The sequence below is a fragment of the Acipenser ruthenus genome, chromosome 1, assembly GCF_902713425.1.
Source record: "Acipenser ruthenus chromosome 1, fAciRut3.2 maternal haplotype, whole genome shotgun sequence".
Classification (NCBI taxonomy): Eukaryota; Metazoa; Chordata; class Actinopteri; order Acipenseriformes; family Acipenseridae; genus Acipenser; species Acipenser ruthenus.
The window spans coordinates 12,333,916-12,361,404 of NC_081189.1; the positions used below are offsets into that span (position 1 = coordinate 12,333,916).

At 36.3% G+C, this 27,489-nt stretch overlaps 1 protein-coding gene across 1 annotated transcript in view; it reads right to left on the reverse strand.

Annotated features, from left to right (window-relative positions):
• Nucleotides 1-708: 708 nt before the first annotated feature.
• LOC117963154 (phosphatidate cytidylyltransferase 1-like) overlaps nucleotides 709-27,489 on the reverse strand; it is a 31,114-nt gene continuing 4,333 nt past the window's right edge. The window contains exons 2-13 of the mRNA XM_059002813.1: nucleotides 17,435-17,577; nucleotides 15,400-15,496; nucleotides 14,350-14,447; nucleotides 12,283-12,422; nucleotides 10,084-10,142; nucleotides 9,269-9,351; nucleotides 8,924-9,011; nucleotides 8,441-8,509; nucleotides 7,243-7,392; nucleotides 7,007-7,126; nucleotides 5,262-5,365; nucleotides 709-4,913 (exon numbers count right to left, since the gene is read on the reverse strand). Of these exons, the coding sequence (XP_058858796.1) occupies nucleotides 4,781-4,913; nucleotides 5,262-5,365; nucleotides 7,007-7,126; nucleotides 7,243-7,392; nucleotides 8,441-8,509; nucleotides 8,924-9,011; nucleotides 9,269-9,351; nucleotides 10,084-10,142; nucleotides 12,283-12,422; nucleotides 14,350-14,447; nucleotides 15,400-15,496; nucleotides 17,435-17,577 (1,284 nt within the window). The 3' untranslated portion in view covers nucleotides 709-4,780. The remainder of the gene's footprint in view (nucleotides 4,914-5,261; nucleotides 5,366-7,006; nucleotides 7,127-7,242; nucleotides 7,393-8,440; nucleotides 8,510-8,923; nucleotides 9,012-9,268; nucleotides 9,352-10,083; nucleotides 10,143-12,282; nucleotides 12,423-14,349; nucleotides 14,448-15,399; nucleotides 15,497-17,434; nucleotides 17,578-27,489) is intronic.

The following is a 27,489-nucleotide window of genomic DNA, read 5'->3' on the forward strand; positions in this document are numbered from 1 at the left end:
GCCTTGGATAAGGGCATCTGCTAAGAAATAAATAATAATAATAATAACAAGTCCTCTGGGGGATATGCTTACTTTAAAACTTTTTTTATTTTAGAATGTCCATTTATTTTTTACTCTCACTGCAGCAATTCCCCCCTCTGATCCCACGACCAAGCCAGAGTGTATGTCAGTGAGCTACCGGCCTCTGGAGGAAACAGGCCAGCTCTGTAAGTGTCCACCTGAGCTCACTAGGTGCCTGGCCGGCAGGGTCCGCTGTAGCACGATGAGGAGAAACAGTCCCAGCCCTTTTGTCTCCCTAACCGCAGCAGCGCCCCAATTGGAATCCCCAGGGAAGACGGCAACTTCCCACAGCCAAGACGCGAAACAGCACTCCCGACTGTATGCATTGTAGGAGGAAAACATGTTTCCAAAGTGAAACTTTAAACCCATGTACATTAGAAAAGTCATATTAGATAGTTGTTAACTTCACACTACATGCATATCATCCATAAGCTGTAACTGTCCAGCAGACAAAGTTTCAGCACTCATTTTGAAATCAGCATCCATCCTCGGACAGGCTGCACAAAACAATTCTTAAGGTATCAAGCAGAAAAAAGTGAACGAGATTCATAACAGGCGAGACACATTCATGGGAAATTACAGCAAATAGTGCACAAGAAAACACCATTTTTATAAATTATAATCTAAATGAAAAACACAGACCGTCAATTTGACTTTTTAAAATATTCTTTATTATTATTTTACTCAATTTACCCCATTTTAAAGCTTCTAAATAAATCTAAATGACAATTGTGGCCACAGTTGGTGTGTTGGTGGCTATTTTAAATGGTACAATGCCTACATATTATTGAGATTCTACGTTTTGTTAGAAGTCATTTGCCACCTGGGCACTAAACCATCTGTATTTTTTTGTTTTATGAAATGAACAAACTCCCTTAAATAACACATTTCCATAAACATGTTTACTAGGACAGCTATCAATAACCCTAATTATTTTTTTATTTATTTTTTAATTGCTAGAAATACAGTATAAAAATAAAACTTGTTTTCTTTAATATTGTGTATATGTCAAGTTTAAATGTTACAATATTTCAAGCAGTAGTCAAATCAGATTTACAACATTCAAATGCAATAAACAGGTTACAGTGTGTTCTCACAGTTTCCAACACAGTCAGGTCACTTTCCTTAATGCAACAATAAAAGCAGATGAATCTCAAAGATCATGTCACATATTTGTAATAATAAATTTGGTGTTATTATGTTTCCAACTCACTCATTAGTTTAAAATCAAGGGCTAGCCCTTGGGGACTTTCTTGTCTTGCAGATCAAGCTTGAAACATTTAATAAAATGGTAAAGAACGCAGAACTCAATTTTCGTACAAGTCATATTCCCCCCCCCCCCCAAACTTGAGACACATTTCACAAGTCCTGGGAGAGAGAGGCGTTAATCACACTGCTCCACATATATAAGAGGTATTTAAATAATTTGAGTGTTAAAAAAACCCACCAAAATAGTTTTGGGGCAACAATTAGTACATTTAACATTTGATTGTTATTGCAAGCTACCTTGTAAGGTGTACTAAGCTAAAAGTTTCCCTACATTGTATTTAATAAAAACAGTATAAACCGTTTGACTGTATTTGTGTTTTATACTGTCCTTGCCACACACTGTTAGCAGAAGGGTTTGACAGTTACCTTGCCTGTAGCTAGGTCATGTTAAAGTGGTGAAAGAGAGGACTTAAAACCAGGCTACTCCCACCCAACGGCTCTATATTTTGCACCCTATTTGTAATATGCAAGAATTACATATCAAGGGATATTTTAAGGGACATGTATTTTAATTAGTTCTTCAAAAGCAAATAAATAAATACATTAAAAAAAATAAAACAGTACAGTTGTGCTTCTTCAGTTAATAACTTGAAGGGATAATTAAAACAACTCTTATTGTCATTATTTTCTATAAGCGCTGCCACAAAAATAAAAAAGGCATCTTCAGATTGATTGTGCTCGTATGAAAAGGATGTCTGGATTGTGCAATACTAAAGGTCTTACTATGAGACCAATCTTAAAATATAGAGAAAAACAATAGGCAGTCTTAAATGAGTCACAATAAAATATAAATAATGTGATCAACCAGGGTATGACAAGCAGCAGGTGACAAAATATATATGACAGATTTAACAAAGAAGTGTTAGGGTATAGCAGTGTCAAAATACATTGCACAGAACAGTTCAAAATACATTGCACAGAACAGCTGAAAATACATTGCACAGAACAGTTCTTGTGTGACATGAAATACTGTACACCCTAGAATCATTACCATATCCACGGAGCAGTCTTAACCATTAACCTCCCAAACTTAACAAGCTACAGTACAACTACAAATGATGAAAACTAAACAATGCATGCTATACCACTAAGAGTCATCAGCAAAATACATTACTCCTGTCCAGTACAACACCACCCAAAGCACAAGGGCTAGGTTCTCAAAGCTATTTAATCCTAAATCATCATTAGCACAATCTTTTTCTGAAAGGGAAAAAAACCAAACACCAAAATGTAATTCTAAAATGAACAAGAAACAACGTATGACTACTAACAAGTTCTTAAGTAAAAAGTCTTAGTTGTTTCTATCTGGTTTGGTAACTTTATTGGGTGCATTTCTCCTTTCTGAAAAAATGTGCTAATGCCGATTTGGAGTAAATAGCTTTGAGAATTTAGCTCAATATGTGTAATTCTTAGAGACACTATTCTAGCACCTAAATCACACCTACTGTGCATGTATGTACTTAACCCAGAAGGACATATACACACACACACACACACACACACACACATTTTTTTTGGTGTGTGAATGATTACAAATTTTGATAATGAAGCTTGTTGTTTAGCTTGTTGTCTAGGACCCTCGATTTCAGTTAGAAGTAATGTGGAGGCTTTTATTTCTTTGGACAACACATGGATCATATGCCTAAGGTAATTACAAATCAGAAATTGTCTACCAATATGAAACTACAATACTGCAAATGTCTTGGTTAAACACAGGTATTTACTAATTAGCTGCAGCATATGCTTGTGAATCCAGTGCACCTTGCTGAAAAAGTCTTTAGAAAATTCAGTTTACCTAGATAAACTCCTAAAAAAACACAATTGGTGGAACTGAAATAGTCAGATTCCTAGCAAGCAATATTTGACTGCTCTTTTTAATTTGAAAACAAAAATACAGCCAAGTAATAAAGACCTGTGATGCACCTGTCTATTTAAAACTTAAGCAGTTGTTGTAAGCAGGTTTGACTGTAAGACTATGGACATAAACTTTATCTGATTTGAAATTGTTCTGCATTGTACAGGTATTCTCTACTGCCACAACATGAGTGATTATCAATATATTCCATCTTCATTTACTTGCAAAAACGCAGACTGTGCAGACAATGCGAACTTAACTTTCCAATCAAGAGAACAGTACAGGGAGAACTGCTGGTGAGTTTGACATACTTTATTTGTATACCAATCTCAGACATAGCTATTGTTTAATGTTTATTCTTTATGAGACGCTTTAAAATTATTAAAGAAAAAAAAAAACAAAACGGTGAAGAACATTCAGGAGAGACCAAACCTAACCAAAATCCTCGATAGTTGTTACTATGATAGTCAGCACATATTTCTAACAAATCCCATGGTTTGCTCATTCTGGAAGCAACACTCAGTATTTACTTATTTTACAGAGTGTCTGGGTTAAAGCAGTAACACACTTGAATTGCAAAATGATTTGGTTTCCTTTCCCATTTCCTACTGGATTGTAAACACACAGGTCACAGTGCAATCTCAGTAAACTGCAATTAAATCTACAGTGACGCACTACTTCAAACTCCTTGCAGATGCTTTACTGCAGTAACTGGATCACTAGTATTGTACATCTTCCTTTTGTATCGAAGTTTTATACATGCTACATACACAGTCAAATTAAAAACAATACCATTCACCTTTGTCCTAAATACATTTGCAAATATATATATTTATTAAATGAGTCATATATACATATAGGTATATCATTTCTATGTATTTATTTGATATACTTGGGCATGTACTATACATTGTATATATCTATTGCTATGATGCTGCTGGAGAAGAACTCAGCTGCTTAACTACAACATTTGAAGTAGACCCCCAGTATGTTCTACAGTATCCTTTACCCTTAATGTGTGATGGACAAATAAAGATACAGTACCTATTTGAGCGAACATTAAGGTTATTGCAAACTGTCTGATGCATCTTCACTTAGTAATATTCAATAAATAGTAATAAATGTTTAAAATCAGACTTCCTATTATAACCAAATAAGTTTTGTTCAGTTCAATGTAAATAGAGTAAAAGGGTCCATGTACTTTACCTCTACATTCAGATGAAGTTTACCTTCTGTAGGAAAGACTAATACTTTGTACCATTCCTTCCTTCTTAAATTTGATTCAGCAGAATATCTGAATATGAACGAAGCATTTTACACACTCAGCAATATTTTGATATTGCTTTTAAAGTCTTCTTCACAGGCACCAGTGTAGTCTCCCATTGCTTACTCTTTCATGCAACACTCACAGTAGCATGACGGCTGCCCATTTGAACTCTTGATGTCAAAGTACTAGTGTTTCACAGTAATGTTAGAGAATAAGCAGTCTTCTTAAAATCCTAATCTGCAATGGTATGAAGCTACAGCAGGACGGTCTTAGTGTGCAGGTCCTTTTTTATTGTGGAGATGCCGTAGCGTTCGGTTTGTCTTACAGTCTTACGGCCCCCTGATTGCAGGCGGGATCATTCCTGTTTCTGTTAGGTGGGATTTCAATGTGTTGAAGATGCTTAGTTGTTGTTCTGGCTGCAGAACCAAAAGCTGTTGTAACACTTTACTAGGGTTGGGTCCCCTAAAAAAGGAAATAAATAAATGAGCACATCTACAGTACTGATCAGCTAAAAGCTACATCTGTAACTGATACACAAACATAACTATTGCAAACTAAAGTGCTGTGTGCACTGCACTTGGAAACAATTATATTTAGAATCTGGTTGCAACATAGTCCTACACTGGAATAACCCTCTTAGAACTAGAGTACAAACTGCCATATTAAACTTACTCACAGAACTCCAGTTTCTGCATTACAAAGAAACAAGTGAGGATGCCTCCTTTATTGTTATCCAGGAGAAACAGATTTAGTTTCCTTAATGTATTATTGCATTACTAAAGTATTATTAATAGGTATGCATTTTTTTACCTGATGAAGCTGGTGAGGTAAACATGGACAAATGTTGCCACTAAGTACTGGCAGTCAAATCGATCCATGATCCCACCATGACCAGGAATTGTGTCTGCAAAATCCTATTGGGGAGGGGGGGGGGGGGGGGAGAAGGATTTATTAGGTTGTAAAGCAGATTGATTAAACCATTTTGAAATGCACAATTAACTATAGATTTTGCTTTTAGTATAAATACTAAAAGTTATTCTGTACCCTTTCCATCCTGGGTTTTTGTAAATTGCTGTTATATTGCAGTCTTGCACCAGCAGATGGTGTTCAAACTGATATTCCTACAATGCTGTGTTAAAGCAGCCTAATTTTAATAGATGTAATAGACAACTCTGTCAATGCAGTCATGCTGTTGCTGGCCAGGTTACTACTGCTTTTTAGGAGTCTTGGTCTGGAACATTTCTGGATGACATGCACAGCTACGGGCCAAAGGTTTTGGGTCACCTTATAGAATTAACTCATTTTGCTTCATAAAGTCAAATGAAATCTGCTGAATAATGTTACGATAAAATATTGAATTCCATACTGCTTTGTAGTTTTCCATATACTTAACGAAAAACTGACAAATTGTCAAAAACTAAATCTAATATGAAATATTGTACTACTATTTTGGCTTCCGGTATACTTTTGCGATATCATTTTGTTGTTTCATTGATTACATGATGTTAAATAAAAGAATCTACAAAATCATAATGATGTTTATATAGTTCTTATTTTTTTTATCTCTCAATCCTAAATTTCGAGGTGATGTAACTCTTTTGGCAATAGCTGTACACTGCATTTTGGAGAAGAAAGTAGTTTGGTTATTGTTTCCAGAAAATATATATACTGCAGTTTCAGGCAGATATGAACTTACATTCATACATTAATACACTCACCTGCTGCCTCTGCAGGTAAATAATTCAACTATGGAATCTTGTTTTAAGTAAAAAAATTGAATGGTAAATCAAATAATTTTACTATTTTCATAGTAGCAGTAGTATTAAACTGTATGAACTTGGTCCCACATAATCTACCTTTGCTGTAACCTCCAATTACAACAGGCAGAAACACAGGACCAAGTCTCCCTGGTGTTAGCAAGGGCAGGACTGTAGGTTGGTTGACACTATAATATAGTAACTCATCAGATTTGCCCATCTGACTGTAGTACTCTGTAGTAACACTAATGAATGAATATATATATATATATATATATATATATATATATATATATATATATATATATATATATATATATATATATATATTATTTGGAGACCACCATGAAAAAGAAAACAAAGTAGCACTTCTAAAACAGTGTTCATTATATTTCACCTTCTTGACCAGGCAAGTATTAAACATACGACTGTTATGCAAACAGTATTGGTATACAGTATAAAGGAACTTATAAATGCGATGCATCTACCTCCTGCCAATGTTGTTGTTGTGTACAGTGATCATACTTACTTGCATGATAGCTTTAATGTGTGTATAAAATCAGTACAGGTACCATAATCCTCATGAAGAGATGTTACTTAAGGTTTCTGCTTCACAGGCCCACCTCATTACAACTAGTGTGTTTAGCGAAAGCTCTGGCTAACATGTTTCTCTGGTTTCACCAACTCTGATTAGCACCAACTTTGGATTACCTTGTAAGGTTATGCAGTCCAAGATCAGAGCTAAATCAGGATATTTTAACAAGCCAAGAAGCACAAATAATAAAATACTCGTCTTACTTTGATTTTGAAAGCTCTTTTAAATCCACTAGCAAAGAATCCTCCAAATGGCCCTATAAGCGATGCAAAAGTAGAAAGCGCAATGCTGTGGATCTGGAATGGATAGATCTTCACTGTTTTCTGTAAAAATACAAAGCATCGTAAAGCATAAACAAACTCATACTTTTGTGTCAACCTCAACTGACAAACTTAGCACTTTGAATACTTGTTACTTATTAATTTAATGATGTTCTTACCCATCTAAGCACAGTTTGCAACACTGAAGGAAGTGTGTAGTCCTGCAGCACGAACAGATCTGACGGTTCACAATCGATTAGAAAACTGTTTGATTCACTGTATTCCACAGGGCACACAAAGTAATTGTACTGTGCCAACAGATAGGCGAACTGAAAAAGAAAAATATAGATATATATATATATATTATTCAGGTGAAAGACTTGTATAAAGGGCAATCAATTTTATTTCTGCTGCCACCAGCACACATCTACAAACAAGGCATCGCACCGCAGAGGTCAGTTCTTGAATGGACAAGTGCACAAAATGTTTACTAATTAGAATCAAATATAAATAGGCTTGCTCCCTCTGAACACTAACTTGTCAAGAGCTCATTAAATACAAATCACTCACCTCTAAGAATAACGTATTTTGAACATACTTGGGTTATTTATTGAAACCTCACGAAACCGGTTAATTGTGCAACCCGTTGCAGGGGTTTTGCTATCCAATATGATCATTTTCAATGTATTCTTTTTATCTGACCAGCAACTGAACAAATGCAGCCTGGGGATGCCAGCTTCTCAATTACAGGACATCACCAGCTCAGCTGGTCAGAACCTACTCAGAAAACACAAGTGTCACACCTGTTGTATAAGTAACAGAGTGTTACATATGCCACCTAGTCACATATGCACTCTTACAGGTGAGTGATTTACGATTGTATTTTATAAGACCCTGAAAAATAAATGTTGAAAAGGCGCAAGCCCACATATAAGGATTGGAAAAGCTATTGACCTGAGCCTTGTCAGGTTAATAAAGATGTCAGTGACTTCATTTCATGCTAGACCGGTTGTGTTATTAGTTATCAGATGCTTCCAGGGAGCTGGAAGAGAGGAAGTGCTGGGAGTATTACCATAGAAGAAAACCAGTGAAGGCTTTGCCCAGCCTGGTTCAATTAAAAAGAATGGTTATATTGGGAAAACGGCTTAGTTGTCCCAACCCTTTAGTTAGGAAAACCAAAAGTTGAATTAGTATTCCGAGGGGAGTTAGGTTTTTGTTTGTCTATGTGCTTAATAAAAGTGCACAACCCACGCTAAAATTACAGTTCTGTGTCTGGGGCAGTACTTTATAAGGGCGCAAAAGAACCTGAGCTGGGAGGCTTGGTTACATAACATATGTATATTTTCTTAGTGAGGGAACAACATTTGTTTAACTTACTATGAATCCAAACATGACTGTTGAAAAGAATCCTCCAATAAAACCTTCCCAAGTCTTCTTTGGAGATAACTGTAAAGAAATTGATCTGTTGAACATTTCTGGAGAAATCCAAGATATATTCAAGCAATTCACCTGCTACTGAATATATAGCCACGACACACACTCCTTAAAAGAGTGATATACAGTAAAACATCAATTATTCAAACTAACTAGGTCCAGGGGTTGTATAATCAATGTAGTGCAGCACATGGGGCTATCAGGTGCGATCATAATGTTATCCACTTGCAGAGAATGATTATATTGTTTTCATTACATTAGTGTTTTATTTTTTCAACATTAGCTAAACAAAAAATACAAATAATACAATATAATATTTCAGGAATGATGTAACTTGGGGACCAATCCAGCATTAGATAACATACCTCAAAAACAACTCTTTAAATGAAATGTATGAGATCCATCAGCAGCATCAAAATATATTACCTTAATTAAGGGTGTCCTTCCAAAGAAGAAACCACAAATGTAAGCTGTTATATCATTACAGATGACAGTAGAGATTGGTACAATAAACCTATATGAAGGAAAACAACAGATTCAGCAATCAAAGAACACAACCTACATACATGCAAGCTGGATTTTACATGAACAGGCATGAATACAGAACTAACTATATTTCTACAGTTAGAAAAACAAACACATACAGGTATTAACAAGTTTGGGTTAGGATTTGGGTTTATATACAGTAATATATCATTTACTGTTTTCCTATTGAGTCATCATCACTATACATCTAAAACAGGTTTAGCAGGAAAAGGGTTTTAATCTCACCAGATCAGTCCTTCAAACAGGTTTTGGATGACAAGGTGTGACTGTGAGACTACAATTAACAGGGTCACATGGGTCCAAGCAAACTGCACATTTCCAAAAATAAAACAGAACTAAATGTTATACATGGTGGCGTGGAACAGAACAGGAACCAATCACTTCTACCAGTTAGACATGGAAGAGAACGACTATTCACATTGTATGGATCACAACAGCTATCATTAGAAAACGTAAGCGCTGAAGCAGATACCAGTCAAAGCAGATGCTTTAAATGTATTTCAATATCTATCTTTAACATTTTAGAGACCATTTCATTTTGTGTTCTCTGGATAATGATAACAGCTCAGTTAAATTGGGTATTGCTTCATGCAATTAGAAACAGTCCGAATTAGTCATCTAGAAGCATTTTTTTTTGGATTAAATACTTTAATAAGCACGGCAAATAATGATGTAAACGGAAAGAGCCATAAAGAATCATTCCGAAAACACATAACAGGATATTAAGCAGGACACTTGTATGTAAAAGCAGATTACATAAAGTATTGATTCCTTTTAAACGGCAATACTGTAAAACATGTATGGATAAATGTATTTCACAAGAAATATAGGATACACTATCAAAGAAAATATCTTTGCAGAGTACTCTGTAACACAATCATGAGATTCATACTCTATTAAACATGACTAAAGGAATGCTGTATGAAGCTGTCAAGTTTACCATGCGGGTACTGTTATAATCTAGGAAGCCATGAGCTCAATGGTAAATGCAACTCAAACAGATTAGTATAATTAGCACAAGTTACATTGCTGATACACACCATATAAAACTGCAGGCGGTAATGTTTCTTCACTAAACTCAGTACAAACATGCAGAAACCTGAAAAAGTAATAACATGCAGTCAGTTTTCTCAACACGGACAAAACAAACATTTAAAATCAGATTTTTTTCTAACCAAGAGGGCAGTTTTTAACCAAAAAAACAAAAAAAACATTGTAAACCATTTTGCAGTGTTATGAAAAAAGGGACATATGTAATTGTAGCATGGCCTATATAGCCTGGAATCACTGGGATGGAAAATGGTTAATTAAATGAAATGCATTTGGGCCGACTATGGGCAGATGGTTTTAAATCTATTTTAACAGCCATGAGGCTATTTCTGATGACATAAACTGAAGTAAAGGACTAAACTGCATTTTAGTAAAAAGAATAAACAGAACAACACAACCCTATTCACAAAGCTGTTCTTCACAAAATTATTAAAAGCAAGTACATTTGTATGAAGTACATTTTATGAATAAAATACAGGTGGCTGTTTTTTGTGAATAGGGCCCATGAAGATTAAACCTTGAACACATACAGCAGCACACATCCTCCACAGATATGCAGATATGTTTCTCGATGTCATATCTACAACACACTGAGGGGTAGATGTACGGAAGTCTAGGATGAAATGTACTAAGCAAGCACAATGCTATTAGCGACTTGTTGGGAGCAATAGACAGCTCTCATTCTGAGAATCTGTATAGGACTGTGATCTATTTTGTGCTAATTGTCTAAGCTATTAAGTAACCAATGATGACAATGCAGCATAATGATTTATTTTGTGTTACTGGTAGCCTACAGCTAAAGTAAAAATTAAGTGTGCTAGGTATTCATTTGATTTTACTGTACAGATTTATATTTTTACATAATGTAATGTGTAGCCTACCCAAGACACATTAGTGTTATTTCAGCGCACTTATGTACATTTAAAATGCATTGAGCACAATAAATGTATGTGTGTGCGATTTTATTGTATAGTTTTTAAACCAGACACCTCCTTCTGTCGGACAAACATGTCCGGGTTAGCGAGGAGCTACTGTATGACTATGAAAAGCTTTTTAGGGGTGAAGGTGAAGCCCCCACTATAGAATCTGATGCCTTTCATTTATATAACAGTATTAAAATAGGTCAAATGAAGACGGAACAATGCTAGAGATCTTACTAAGAAGATGCAACAAATATTTAAATTAGTATATTGCGGCTCTTTCCATTAACATATTTTCTCTTAGTACATACGACAAAATGTATACTTTGTGAATTGTGACAACGGAAATGCAAATTGCAGTATGTTTGCGCTGCGCCTGGCCCATCTTAGTACATCTACCCCTGAATGCTTTAACCCTAGAACGATGTTGGCGTGCAGCACACTGCAATGAGATTTTTAAAAATCTAAATCCCACTTATGTTTTTATTGCATGGATTTTGCATTCACTTTGAATATTTTTTTTCAGAAAAAAAAGAAAGAAATAGATCAGATACTTGCAACGCCAATGGTTTCTCAGTACAATACAATACAATTGTTTGCTAACTGTCTTAGATATCTAGACCAATTTCTTGCTAACTGTCTTAGATTACTAGACTAATTGCTTGCTAACTGTCTTAGATTTCTTCTAGGTGCGCTGAGACAAGTGTGAATTGCAACGGCCTATGTTGGTTGCCTAAGCAATACAGCTGCGGGTAGTCTAGGGACAGGTAACTTATTTTTAATACCAGCTGTGATTAGTCTTTAATACTAGCTGCGATTATCTTGCTGTGCTTACAAAGGTAACACAAAATTCTCCTGTCAGAACACTGCACTCTGATTGGCTAGCATATTATTGTTAATAAAACAATGAATAATCCTCTCCCTACACCGAAACCCTAACATTAAGGTCAGTATTCTAAACTGTAGTCATTACACATCTAAAGTAGTTCATGTTTGGCAGTGAATAAGCGTTTTTGTTACTTTAAAAAAAAGTGATGGGAGGTGCTGACTGTTGTCCCGACAGGAACATTTCGGGGTACCTTTGTAAGCACTGCGATTCATCTTACTGCTCATATTTAGAACCCTTTATAGGTTAAACGGCTTGTTAAGTTATCATTACTAGAATAATTGCTTGCTATCTGTCTAGATTACCAGGCCAACTGCTTGCTACTGTCTTCGATAATTACCAGCTGCAGGCGAGTAAGAGTAAGCAGACAATCAAACACTTACCTGACAAGTAGAGAGCGAAGGAAATGAAGCGGTGGTAGCGAACCAGAAACTGTAGAGGTTCATCTCTCTGGACCAAATTCCCAAAGTTCTCAGCCACAGTCTCTCCATAGAAGAAGTAATTGACACACAGCAAGAAGTACCTTGAAAAAAACAGAGGCAGGTATGAAACTTTACCTTACATTTCAGTGTCCTTCCCAGTTACTTACGCCACTTTACAACAGTGTGTCACAATAAAGCTGTCGTGGTATTGTGGTGGTAATGCTGCAGCACACTCTTCAACTACAGTCCTCTTTCACTGTCTAGTAGTAGGGTAGAATAAGGTAGTCAAGGGTTATAATTGGTTATAATTGCCCCACCCAGTCATTACTTCAATTATATATTTTTTATGGATTTCTTTTTTATTATTATTAATCAAAAACAAAATAAATAGATCTGGTTACAAAACTGCCAAGTTCCAAAGCCTAAATTTAAAAAAAAGACAGTATTTATGTACATTGTTTGTACAGTCCTCTTAACCAACTACAGCGTTCGTGGAATCTTTTGTTGCTAGCATGAAAACGTTTAACATTTTTAGGTTTAATCCTAAAAATAAAGGCCTGCTGTACCCATATTGTACAAATTAGAATCTGGTTCTTACAATAACTAATCTCCTAGTGTTTAGAAATCTGGAGAAAGCTTTGTCTCCCACCTGAAATAGGTACAAATAAGATGAAATAAGGAGGACAAGCGGTTCACTGCAGTGATCCTTAACTACTGTACACTAAACGTAATTCCCAGTCAAGTGTAAGGGAGGCACAAATCTAGAACTAAAAAATATAAAAGCTGGCACATGTTTCTGAAGTCTTTAAACTCATAATTTTAGTATTTTAAAAAGGAAACAGTATACCAACAGGAAATAAAAAAATAAAAACATTGCACAGAGAACTAGTATCAGAGCTCTCCAGCTGCAAAACAACAATGTATCTTGTCTTTAATACTCCCTGATAAATATGGGCCTTACAGACTGCATCAGATAAACGCTATTATTTGGTGCCAGTCGACTACTATGATACTGTACATGCAAGTACAGTAAATCACACCAAAGACTACCCACAGGGTGTTTAATATATCCTTGCCCATGTGCAATACCAGGGAGTATTGTGGAGCGTTTGAACTGGGCATTAACTGGCTCCACTTCAGCTTTGAAAACAATTCTAGTATTTAGTGCAAATTCTCCCCCAAGACTAGTTTAGAATGGAAGGCTTGGTTTAGTCATTATGTTTCTCTCTTTGTCTCCACTGGGCTGTTGCTCTGCAGGCTAATTTCCATTGCAGTCATTGTATACAATGTACTTTGTTTGGATTCATTTACAAACAAACTGCGGCAGTATGAGCCATTTTCTACCACTGTACACGACATGGCTCTGTCCTTTCCAAAGATGTGACCAACATAATGAAAATGTATCCAAGCAGCATTTTTAACACCTTGTCTGAACCATGTACTTTATAGAGGTTTACAATAATAAATGGCCTTGAGATGACACAAAACAAAGGTTTACTGTAGCTTTAATCATTTCTCTGGCTGTAGGTGTTTACAGAACAAACCTGCATATAGTCCCTTGATGAAACCTAATACTGTGACAGAGTGAGATTTAAAAGCACACAGTGGTGTAACCCCCAAGAGTTTTTTTTTTTTTTTTTCAGCAAGTACTGTACTACCCATCACTGAAGTTTTTCAGGTACTTATACTAGCTTATCATCAATCAGTTATGACATACATTATATTTTTTATACATTAATCTTGTATTGAACCATTTTTAATTTTGTTCTTTTAAGTATTTCTTGTCAGAAAAAAAACAAACATTTTATTTGCAGAAATTTCAAAATCACATTTCTAGAAACAAAAAAAGATACTGCAAAAAACACAATTTTAAATCAACATACAAGACTTGAGTTCTAGCCTTCCTTCTGAGGAATGCAGTGTCATTCTACACCAAGAATAAGGAGAAACATTTACAGATTTAAGGTCAACACGGTGACTCCTCCCCTCAGTTCAATGCTGCTCATACAAAGTGTCCTGTTTCCTTACCAGCTTAGTGTTCTGAACCATGGAAGCTCATAGGAATGATAAACTCTGTAGCCGATAGTTATAATCTCCTGGAAACACTTGATTTGAATGGCTAGGACCTAAAACAAAGAAAGAGAATTCTTTATTCAACATACAAGAAAAGAATACTATCCTTGTTGTAATTAAGTAAACATTTTAAACCCTCTTTTTCTCTTAATTTAGAGTGTGTTTAGTTATATATTGCAATGTATTTTTTGTTGTTTGTTTAAATATCCTTAAACTAAATATAACCTTATAACAGCATTCAGTATTTCTTGACATTGACACAGTGTCATGCAGGTCAGCTACGTGATTTAACACTATTTTTGATAAAGCAGGATTGACCTGGATGACAGGTGCAAGTAAACAATATGCGTATCAATGCCCTGGAAGCAGCTTGTTACTGACAAATGTTTCTTCATCCCTGCTGCAATCTGGCTCATGGTGCCTCAAGCAACAAAAATATGGCTACAGAATAAACAAAAATGTTCCTTGCTGAAGTGAAACCTTTACACAGGCGTGGCTGTATGTTATTTCGGAGGCCGTCATGCATTCTGTCTCGTTCAACCCGGGTACGACCCAGGTACATGGTTTCACACTACACGGTACTATGACCTGGGTAGCCAGAACCCGGGTCTGGGTCCGGGTACAAATGCCAGCGTGAAAGGGGCTTTAGATTTAAAAATTTTCAATTTTGTCAGTTTTTCGTTAAGTATATGGAAAACTACAAAGCAGTATGTAATTCAATGTGTTAACATAACATTATTCAGCAGGTTTCACCTGGCTTTATTAAGCAAAATGTCTTAATTCTATAGGGTGATGCAAAACTTTTGGCCATAGCTGTAAATTTAATTCTCATCAGTCACAGGGTGTCAAACACAACCTACTGTCATTAAAAAAAAACAGGACACACCTAAAGCTCAGTTGGGTATGCCAGAGATTTTTTTTGGTTTAACTGAACTCATTGCATCAGTCTACAATCTATAAAACTGCAATTCCAACACAACCCTGTACATAAATACCCAGGTGTACCATTAGCATTAGCGGAAGAGGTCCCATGTAGATGATTAGAAAAAAGCCAGAAATCATTGTTAGTGTCAAGATCCCACGAATCCACCAGTTCTTCCACCTGCAAAGGTAAAAGCACAGTGTTAAACATGTCCTTTCCAAAAACCTTTTTAACTATAACCAAGGACCAGAATATTCTTCTATTTTTGTTACTGCACCAGGCTAGGATGTCCTCATTCTTCCATATTAACATTAATAGGGTTAGCTCTCAGACAGAAGACTAGGATACCTTTCTGGGAGAGCCAGTAATCTTATGATTTTATTGTCCTATTCCTTATATCCACCCACCACTGTATATCTGTTGTAATTAAAGGCATTCTGTGTATAATGTGCTTTACTGAGCAGCCCTGGGTTTCATCCCTTGTATAATGTGTACCCCTTGTATGTTACCTTACAAAAACACCACACTATACAGTACTTTATAGAATGCTATTAGCCGTATGTTATTTGTGCAGCTCATATATAAAAACGCACAGAAATTCTACTAATATCTGTAAAAAGTGTGGACATTATAGTCATAAAATGATGGTAATGTACTGTATCAGCCTCCTAATGAGATTCCTGGATTGCCACACTATATTGGATTTTCTCCCAGTTGATATACATTGCAAATAATGAACCTGTTGCAAAAGGCATTCAAAATTAAATCAATGCATTGTAGCCATATTGCTAGAGCTCTGGACTGGAAGCCTAACGGTGCTGAATTTAAAACGGAATTAGTAAATACGAATGCTTCGGTATACGCTTTGGGTAAAAAAGCTGCTAAGCTGAAGAAAACCTTTTTATTTTGCTTTTTCAAAGTGTTGCTCCTCTGCTGTAAATTCATTTATTAGTGATAGGACTCGTTTTCTGTACAACACTTGGCACACAGATTACAAATACCAGAACCTATTTCATTTCAACCTGGCCATTAATTACAACTAAAATGTCAACTGATACAAATACAGTGATGCTCTTTTGAGTGTGTTGATCATATCCAGAATTGCAGCTGAATATGACCTGCACTGTCTTGTTCAATCACATTGTTTTCCTGAGAACTGGGTACTGGTTCCAGTAGTTTGCATTTCTCCGATTCCCAATCTTCTATTTAAAAATAAGAAAAGGACTTTATTGGGTACAGTACCCCTTTTACTCATTTAGTGCACCTTGATAATCACCATTTTTATTTTGAAACCTAGCTTATTGTAATTGACAAAAAAATATTTTATGAAGGCTAATTTAAATGCTAAAAAAAGGAAAAGGAAATTTAGTATATCTATATATTTTAACCTTTACCCAATTTAGCAAAAAACTATTTGAGTCAACAGATGAACTCATCAGAGTTAAACAAATTATGAATCAGGCAGCAAGAATTTCAAATAAAGCACATGATGAGTATTTGCACAACTCTAAAACCATGTGAAAGAAGCCCGTTGTCTGCCAGTTAAAAGAAAAAAAAAGCAGTGTCATCTTAGAACCTTCTGTGAAGTAACTGCAGGGATATTATTCAAGGCTTTGTGGTTCACGAGAGTTTGCACTGACTTTAACTGTAATTCTATCTGGCAGGGCAGAGGAACGGCATCCAGTATATCCCGCCTGCAAAGCTGACAAGGATTATAGATGTACAAATAGTATCTGCTTCTTATTAGTGCTCCAAAACTGTATTCTCACTTTAAGTACTACTTGAAACAACATATTTGATGTTTTCCTCTATAACCGTATGACAGTAAAGAAATCTAACATACATATTTTTTTATGAGGAATATATTAGTAATGTAAATGTAAGATAGATCATCTTAAATATTGGTGCACTGTAATGGACCATGAACAGGAAATTCCTCTTTCTGTGATGCCTTTGGACACACCAACCAACATAATCACTGTAATGCAGGTCACATTAAAATAAAAACAAATGAAAAAGCATGCAACATTTGATGACATTTAAAGAGATACAATACTGTATTATAGTGTAGCAACACATATTAACAAACAAAGGAGTAGCATGCAGACTTCAAGGTACCTTGAAGACATCCCTGCCAGGGCTTTGTTGAGACATTTGGGAGTGTTATCTACAGAGGGTTGTACTTCTGGAGTATCTGTGTCGGGTTTGGAGTCTCTGTCTCCTTCTCCTCCCAGTCCAAATCTGTCCTCTCCATCGGTATCCTGTGGAAATTGAATAGCAAAAGATATTCTTCTTGCAAGAATTTCATTGAGCAATAACAGATGGGCAATGCACCATAATCCTATTGAGCAAGTTGTAATGCAAATATGTCCAATCAGTCACCCAAATAGCAACCTAAAAAAATGTAATATATATTTGCTGTGTGTAGAATTTAAAATTGCCACAACTTAAAAGTAGTTTCCCACTGACAGCAGAACAGAACATCAAATAAATGTTGCTTTGGTACAAGTACAAGCAATACGAAATCAACAGAATATACACCTTGCAGTAGGTATTTTCTATGCTCTGCTGTTGTCTGGAACTCCCTGTAGTTTCTAACACATATATTTTTGTTGGAGAGTAGCAGGGTTTTGGAATTGTTATACAGTGTAGTCACAGAAGCAGTCATTAGTCATGGGGGCACCTGTGACGGTGAAATGCTAAATTCAAGTTTCACAATACAGTGCTTCCAGTACTTCTAGTAGATCAAACCCTGAGACAAGGCTAGGGCAGTGTTTTACTTGGCTGGAGAAGACTGTTCAAGTGGAAACAGACCAGCTGATATTCAAGCTGATTCACTGGACTGGAGAACAAAAAACGACAGGTGGGCTGGCAGGCCGAGCTTCAGAGCTGCAAGGTCATGTGGTGAGAGGGGGAAGTGATACACTGCCTCAACACCACTCACATCACCTGATCATACTGGGCAAGTTTCTATTTTTTCCAACTGCCAAGCCAGTTGCTTCTTTTCACCCATCAAACATTTTTCATTTTTCACTTTCGTGTACAGTAGTATACTGTATGGCACAGAAGGCTGCCTATAAACCTGATGCATCCTCCAAGCAAAGATTTAAAGAAAAAAAAAAAAAAAAATCCTAATCTTTACAATATATGCTATTAAGCAGTAGAGATTACATAACTCCAAGCAGAAACAGAGATGTACTACAGATATAAGGAAATGCTTCCAAAGTCACATGTCTCTGCCCATTAAGCTAGCCTTGCGTTCATTAATACAAAACATCTTCAAAAGGTGCAAGTGCCGAGGAGCACTTCAACTTGCACCTTAGACACCTGCAATCATTCCTCAGCGTGAAATATCTTCTCTCCACACTTTCCTCAATTCAATTAAAAATGCCTTGAATGTATAGAAATGAAGGTACGGGGAGACCAAGTCTGTAAATGCTGTACAGGATGTCAAATCACTGCTGAGATTTAAAGGACATGTTACTTATGAAAATGCAGGAACTCCTTTGAGTTTACAGCAAATGCACCTGTCAGAGTATAAACGAACACCCTAAAGTGCTAAACGTGGCTAAGATGTTTTTTTCCATTTGCATTACTAAAAAGAGTATGGTAAGTTATGAGTGTTAATGTGATAAAAAGTATTCCACTTTCTTCAATCTTTTACTACAACTATAATAGTCCCACATGGACATGCCCTTCTGTTGCCTGAAGGTAACTCCCCGCGCCATGCAGTACATGGTCTCATTGGCTTAGTAGCGCAATTACTGTAGATACTCATGTCAACCGTTACTGAGAATAAACATTTCCAGGGTTACAAAACAGAAACCGCAACCTCAAGTTAAGGTACCTTGAGTATATTTGGTTGCCTTTCTTTGCTACGTTTTGCTGGGTTTGTTTTGGCTCCACACAGAAATAATCACAGTGAGCTTTCTTTTCTGGCAGCACATAAATTTTGTTTTAAAACGGAATCAAATTAGCCAACTCCTAAAGGGAATCAAATTAACTAACTGTCTTCAACCATCTACTGCATAATTACATTTAAATCTAAATTTACAGTGGATTTAATACACTCGGCTGGCTGTTCACGTGGTAGACCTCAAGAGCTTTACTGGTGGTATCTTGAAAAATACTCTACAGCTTCTAATTAATATTTTAGTGATCCAGAGTGTGTTGCAGCATGATTCCATTTACATTAGATTGTACTGAAAGCTGTTGAATTAAACAAAGACATACAGTATTGGAGGATTCTGGCTGCACAGCACTTGTCAAAGCTACAGCCATCCAAGTCAGATTTCTTACATATTTATCTATGCATTTATTTAACACAAAAAATCAATCAATCTTAAGTTAACCTTTCCATTAATCATGTTTAACCTTTGGAAGACTGTCTCCCTTTCAAAAAAGGAAGGGGGTGGTTTGTCGTCTTCTCAGCGTTAAGATGAATAATATTAATCGATACAAAAAGTGTACTGTACTGTATATAACAGTGCACAGCAACAGAAGCACACTGTACAGAGTAAATGTTATGGGATTATATTTGAATTCCATTGACATTTTTAATCGCTTATATTTTTATAAAAACACATTACCTTCCCCATTTAAATTGGATTTTTTTTAATTCATGTTTTTGCCAACACTGTCAACATTTCGCCTGCATGGTATTTTTTTTTGGTTGCTCACATTACAATGCGTTGAAGACCTGTTTACTGTCATTTGTTCATATGCTTCAGCTAGGCCCCCCTGCCCTTCTCCAGCTGTTTGGTTCCTAATTACTGTAGAAAGTAGGATTTTATTTAATGAGACTATATATAAGTTTTCCTTGGCCTTTTTTAAAAAAAATACAATTGTACATTTTGAAAAACAATTTGTGGTAATATAAAAAGATTGAAATAATTGTATAATTCTTACTGAGCAGGTGGCAGACTAGGACTACAGAGCAGCAGTTTTGATGCCAGAGATAAAATTTGATCAGTCATAGCGATGGTTATACTGTAGGAAATTTGCAATGCACAAGAGCTGAATCTACTATACAGTATGCTGTACTCGAAACGCTTGCTGACATTTAAGAAAATGTCAACAACCTTGTGTCTGGAAACACAGGGCTCTAGTCACAAAACTTGGGAGAAGGACTGGGTTTTTTTGAAGAGGTTAAACAGTGCTTTGAAACCTTCATTAAAAATGTCATGAACTACAAACTACAATCAATTAATCAAAACAAACTTCAAAAAAACAAATACTCTTTTGCCCATAAATACTAAATTATTTTGCTTTGTAACATGCAAACTCCCTTTGTTTTAAATAATTCAAACAGCGATAATATGTACAACCACACTCCAACTGCAACATGCATTTTCACCAGCTTGGCCTAATGGCTCAAAAATGTTTTTCAGTACTTTGTTGGTCCGAAAGATTTTGGTAGGTTACAGACGGTATTGCCATCCAGTCCTCAGGTACTGCACATTGGCTCAGGTGAGTTCAGGTAAGGGCTTTGGAAGCACTCTCTCACTGGATTTGTATTGGGTGTTCAAGTCGCATCTGAACCCTGACACATGTGACTTTGGAAGCAACACGGTTACCAATATGTCAGTCCTAATAATCTGAAAGTGACCAATCCATTCAAAACACTGTGATTTATCACTCCATAGGACACCTTGCAACACAGAAGGCACTGTTGGGCATACGTCCCAGCAATGAAGGGTTTGGTGTGAAACCATTCCAGTTACAGTAGCAGTTACAATCCACAGCGAGTGTCCAATAGAAAGTCCATTCTGTCGTACTCCATTTTGATACAGCTACAGATTTAGAGTAATTTGCTCCACCCATTCGACAACTCCTCAATCACAATTATAGTATGGACTTAGTATTGCTGATAATGTACAGCACCACCTGCACACACCACTGTATTATAGTATATAATTACAAATGAAACAGAACTTCCAGCCTGCTGCCTCTACAGTACACTACAGCAGCAATCAGCAGTGTCCCATTTCACAATGTGATATTTATTTGCATGTGTTTTTGAAAGGGAGCTGAAAGGCTGACAGTACTCTGTTAAACTGAGCCACAAATTCCTTCTTTCTGCTGACAAACCTAAAACCGGCATGAAAACAGAGTCCTAAAACACTGAGACAGCACATCCTCAAGGTTTCCCTGGCCACTGTACAGTAAAGTGTTGCAGGATACTGCAGCAACGCTGGAGAACTGGATTTGACAAATTAAATAATCTTAGTGGACCCCCCAGCGTCAGCTCACTTTGTTCGCCTTGGTTTCACTGTAGCCGTCTTCCTGAATGTTAGTCTACATTAAAGTAGCAATGCTACCTTTAACTTAAATTTAACACATTCCCATTTTTAAAAATGGTTTTGATCATATAAGCAGCATTTTCACCTGACAGTATTCATTATCAATTAAAACTACAATACAGAATTCACGCAACTACTCTAAACCTTACGAAAGCAAACCAGAACAATGTTTAAAAGGCAAAGGTCATCCAGGATGCCCTGCAGTATAAAAAGTCCAAAGTAACTATGATAAACGATAAGGCAAACAGAATGATAAGTAACCACGGCTTTGAAATCCATTTTCTTATAGAATATATTTATTTAGATATTTACGTATTTATTTAAAAGCTGTGGTTCTCAAACTGGGGTTCGAAGAGGTTGCCCAAGGTGTCCCTTGATAATTCTAGTGAGAGAGGCGATACCTATTCTAAATCAGAAAAAAAAAAGAACTCCACCGTGGACATTTTTTTTTTTCCAATATCTAATCACTTCCTGTGCTGTACGGCAGTCTTACCCCAATGGTCTAGCTGTAAACAGTGTGACCAACAGATCACTAGAAGTGTTATTAAAACATGGTATATCTCTAATTTAAAGTAAAAAAAGAAGCAAAGAACAACAGGCATTCAGCACAGTGATATGGAGTCTAGTGATTATGTTTATAGCGCTAATAATGGATTTGAAAACCTTGGCTAACACAAATAAGTTATTTTAAAATACTCAGTTGCCACAATTCCTCCAACAATCCACTTGGCTGGAGTGCCTGGAGTCTGTAAACAGAAATGCAGTACTACAGCAAACATTACAACATCTTTAGACTTCAGAAATATCAAACCATATTTCACCAGTAAAGTAGTTATTGTTTACTTATCCATATCCCCACCCCCCTCCCTCAAGGGAACTGCTTCACAGGACTAGTTACACCAGCTTTTCCAGAAGCTTCCCTTTCAGTTACTCAATCACCAATGAAACTCCACCCAACCATCCAACACAAATCTAGTTTCTAGATTCAAATTTGTGACAGTGACAATGCTTGTAGTATGATTAAAACATCCTCAAAGTAATTATCATACTGTCTTGTACTATAACAGGGGTGGCCAAACTTCCTGACCCTACGAGCCACATACCAAAATTTCCATATGGTCGAGAGCCCCTGCTACCTCTTGATGGCAACAAAATACACAAGAACAAGGGATAGAGCATCGCAGAGGTTACACAGATTATACTTTTACCCCTCGAATATCTGAATGCTGGGTTTAAAAAAAAAAGAAAAACACTTTGGATGACTGCTGCGTGTATTAATACTTTTGAGAGCTGTGTGGATGACAAATGCACTGCATTTATTTTGAAAGGGATAACAGTACCTGCTCATGACGAGACGTAAGATTTGTAAAAATTTGCTGTGATTTGTCTCATAATGACGTTGCTGGCCTTGTACTGACCACAGTGTTTGAGCGATTTGTTGCAGATGAGACACAGGCTTACCACTGTTTTCAGTGAAAGCAAACTTTCTCCCAGTCTGGTTTAAAGCCTCACATATTCATTTATTACTCGTGGATGGTTTTCTCAATGCCATTGTCTCCACAAAACGAACAAGCAATTAAGAAGAGAAGAAATAATAATTAACACGAATTAATACAGAGAACAAAAATAATAAACTTGCTGTGTTTACTTTTTACTTTCTCTCTTTTTGTTTATTATTCTTTCTTCAGTTCATTCGAGCCGCAAAGCGTGCGTCACCCAGCGTTTCACCGGGAGCCGCATGCCGCTCGCGAGCCGTGGTTTGGCTACCTCTGTACTATAACCTGACATGAAATAAATGTCACTTTATTTGTTTCCTGTTGTCCTGTTTTTATTACTTCATCCCTACAATGGTATTTGGCATTTTATCCTAAGATTAAATTTGAATGATGACACCGCTATCGTACCGCAGCTTTTAAAATGATGACACTGTAACTGTGTTTAATTACTGAATTAACACTAACACCGCATACAAAAACAGCAGTTACCTTTATCAATACTGTTGTTTGTTTTGTTATGTGGCTATTTATAAAAGCTGTTATGAGTATAGCAGCGCCATGATTAAAATGTAAGTGCTAGTGCATGTCAGATCCGGAATTACACTTAAGACCTGAAGCTGCCATGATCAACCTGATACACCACAGTCATACTGCATACCCGGTACCTGTAACACAGGTACTAGTTTCTCCTATTCATGGTTTTAAAAAGTAAACAGTTACAATAAAGTAAATTGTACAATAGTACAATAACAGTACAGTAAGACATACTTCAATGCAAATTATACATTTTCTTAAAACACATTTGTCTGATTTTTTTTGAGGATATTAAAGTATATTTTATTTTGTCACTTTTTATTTATTTATTATTTATATTTTCCATTCTGATATGAGTAAGGGAAATAAGGGACAATACATTTGATTTTGATCAACTTCTCCATTTACTTTAAACTATATCGAGTGTATAATCTTGCCGGTGCAAGGCTAAGCTATGTAAGAGTCTATTTTATGTTTTGTAGGTATTACAACAATTTACAATGCTGCTGTGAAAAAGATGCTGGCATTGGGCATCCCGCAAATCAAATGGGCAGCCATCATTGGAACCCTGTTTTGTTTTACTTGCCAAGTCATGAAAAGAGTAATTGTGTTTGCCTGTGATGTCATAGGCACAATACATGCTGAAGCAATGTTTTAGTTTGAAATTGGATGTGTTTGTTCACTGTGGGTAGTCCACACTGGGATTCAACATCTTGCTGTTGAAGAGCAGATTGCAGAGCAGGTGGACAAACAGCCAGGCCAGGTATCAGCTGTTGAGTAAAAGACTCACTAATCCCAAGCAACAGGGATCCACAATTTCACATTGCAGCAGTCATCAAGAAGGGAATTTCGTTTCTGTCCAGCATGAAACAGCAATACATTTAGATTAGAAATTGCATTTTATTTTATTCGGTTTGATTGTAGCACGGAAAGCTTTTATCAAGCAAGCTGCACTATAGCTACAAAATGTATTTTAATCTCAGTGTATGGTCAATTTAAATCCTTTGCAGAGGTGGAGAAGTCCCTAATTGGGTATCTCTACTAGTGCAGCACACATAAACTGAACTTGCACACTGAAAACAAAAGCTATGTAGTTGGACTTTGAAAATCAATACCATGTGGTAAGCTGCCATGGTTAAATGAGAAAGCCACTGTGAAACAGATAAGAAACAGGCATTGGCCAATCAGCCACCTTGTTCACTGGAAAAATCCTTAGTCCTTAAGAAGATGTATGGTGAAATTTTATAATGGACAGTGTCCCATATCGTTTAAGGAAAAAAAAAAGTGGGTTTCACATACTTTCAGAAATGTGTTGCTTTAAAGGCCAAGGTGGTCAAAATGTGATTTACATATTGTAAAATTAACAAAAATCACCAAATGGTGAAAGTTGTATTTGTAGATTTCTAATGTATATTAAGCTTCCAGTGTGGGAGAGGGGGTTTGGGGTTTGGGGTTTGGTTCCTAGCTTTAAAGGAAGGCAGCAGAACAATTAACTTACAGTAACACCATTAGTTTTTTTTTAATGACAACAATAATTTCTGTTGTGCCTTTTATAACAAGGATCCCAAAGCGCTTCACAAATGAACAATTAAACCATTAAATTAAAAACAGTCTAATACAGAATTTAAAAAGTCTAAAACTAAAATGTTATAAAATTTGAATTTAAAAAAGGACAAAAAGAAAATGCAGTTTTGATTGTAAAATAGGAAAACCAAGATAGAAAAACTTTTTTTTTTTTTTTTAAACAAAATATGTTTTCAATCTTGACTTACAAACAGTAAGAGTCCCAGCTTCCCTGACAGAAGAAGGCAGAGCATTCCATAATTTAGGAGCTTTACATGAAAAGGCCCTTCTTCCTGTATTATTCTTATTCACCCTGGAATAACCAGCAGCCCCGCATCCTGTGATCTAAGAGTGCCGTTAGGAGTATACAGGGTCAACGATTCCTGTAAGTAACTGGGTGCTAATCCATTCAGGGTCTTATACGTTAAAAGCAAAATCTTAAAATCAATTCTAAACTGCACAGGGAGCCACTGCAAAGAGGCCAAAACAGGAGTAATATGTTCACTTTTTCTGGTTTTAGTCAGAATTGTAGCTGCAGTGTTCTGAATGAGCTGTAAGCGAGACACCACATATTTTGCGATACCAAAGAAAAGTGCATTACAATAAATCAATTCTAGATGGAACAAAGGCACACATTAGTCTTTCAGCATCAGTTACAGAAATAATAGGTCAAAGTTTAGATATATTTCCCAAATGATAAAAGTAACTTTCCTAATAGGAGTCTGGAATGATAGATCAGGGTCAAAGATGACCCCACATTTCTCAATTCTATTTTTAGTTCTGATGAGAAACTGCTAAAGTCTAACTCAACTTTCTTTTAGTTGGTTCTGAGAGCTCATTAGCATAACCTATGTTTTATCAGAATTTAACATTAAAAAGTTCTGAGACATCCAACACTTGATGTCAGCAAGGCAAGCAGCTAACAACACCCCAGCAGAAGTACTTCCTGGCTTTAAAGACAAATATAGCTGAGTATCATCAGCGCAGCAATGGAAGTTCATTCCACGTCTGCGGATAATGGCACCTAAAGGTAACATATATAACGAAATTAATAAAGGACCTACAACAGAGCCCTGTGGATCACCGCAGACAACTTCAGACAATGCTGATTTCACCTCCCCAACAAAGACAACCTGAAACCTATCAGAAAGATAAGACCTGAACCAAGATAGGACACCTCCTGACAATCCCACTGAGCTTCCAAGACGATTCACTAAAATGGTCCATAGTATCAAAAGCAGCACTTAGATCTAGGAGGATTAACATTGAGGGATGGCAGTCAGAGCTTATCAACAGATCATTTACTACTCTAACAAGGGCTGTCTCGTGCTATGTGCAGCACGAAATCCACACTGAAACTTTCCATATGCACTATTAAGAGCTAGAAATGTGTGTCATTGATTGCCAACAACTCTCTAGAACCTTAGCTAAAAATGGCAGATTGGAGATTGGGCTATAATTATTTCCCCTAAGATTAAGAGCACATGTAGTGGGTCTCATATGCAGGACTAGCTCTCTCAGTTCTTGTAAGGTAATCAAGAAAAAAACCTACAGCAGCCTTAACAGGTCTAATTGGTAGAATTATGAAGTAATCCTCCATAATACTGTATAAAGAGTCTGTAGAATCTAATGTCTGATGTCTAGAATTTTATTTAAAAAATAATTTAAGTCACTGCAGCTATAAGAGGAGCCAATGTTAACGGTGGGAGTATTAGGGGGAGGATTTACTAATTTATCTAGGGAAGCAAAAATAAACCTAGGATTGCTTTTATCAGTTTTGATTAAATTAGAACAATATGATGATCTAGCCAACACCAGAGCCTTCCTATATTTGACCTGATGGCTTTTCCAAGTAATGAACATGCAGTTTACATTCCTTCCATCTCCTGTACGTTTACAACTCTCACATTGCAACTTAGGAGCCGTATCATTAAACCATTGCAAGCTTCTTTTAAAAAGACACTCCCGACTTTTAATTGTATGTTGCACACTCTTTGTAGTTAAAGGAAGATAAACATCGAAAAAAATGGCAAGATAATCAGAAATACTGAGATCAATAGTTACGAAATGTTGAACAACTAAATGGTGAGAAATTACTAAATCTAAAGTATAGCCACGATTATGCATTTGACCTTTAACATGCTGGACATAATTGAGGGTATCCAGTAGCCTCGAAAATTCCAGAGAGTTAGAATCAGAATCAATGTCATCATGCATGTTAAAATCACCCAATAAAATAATCCTAACGTAACTGACAGACAATATACATAACAGATCC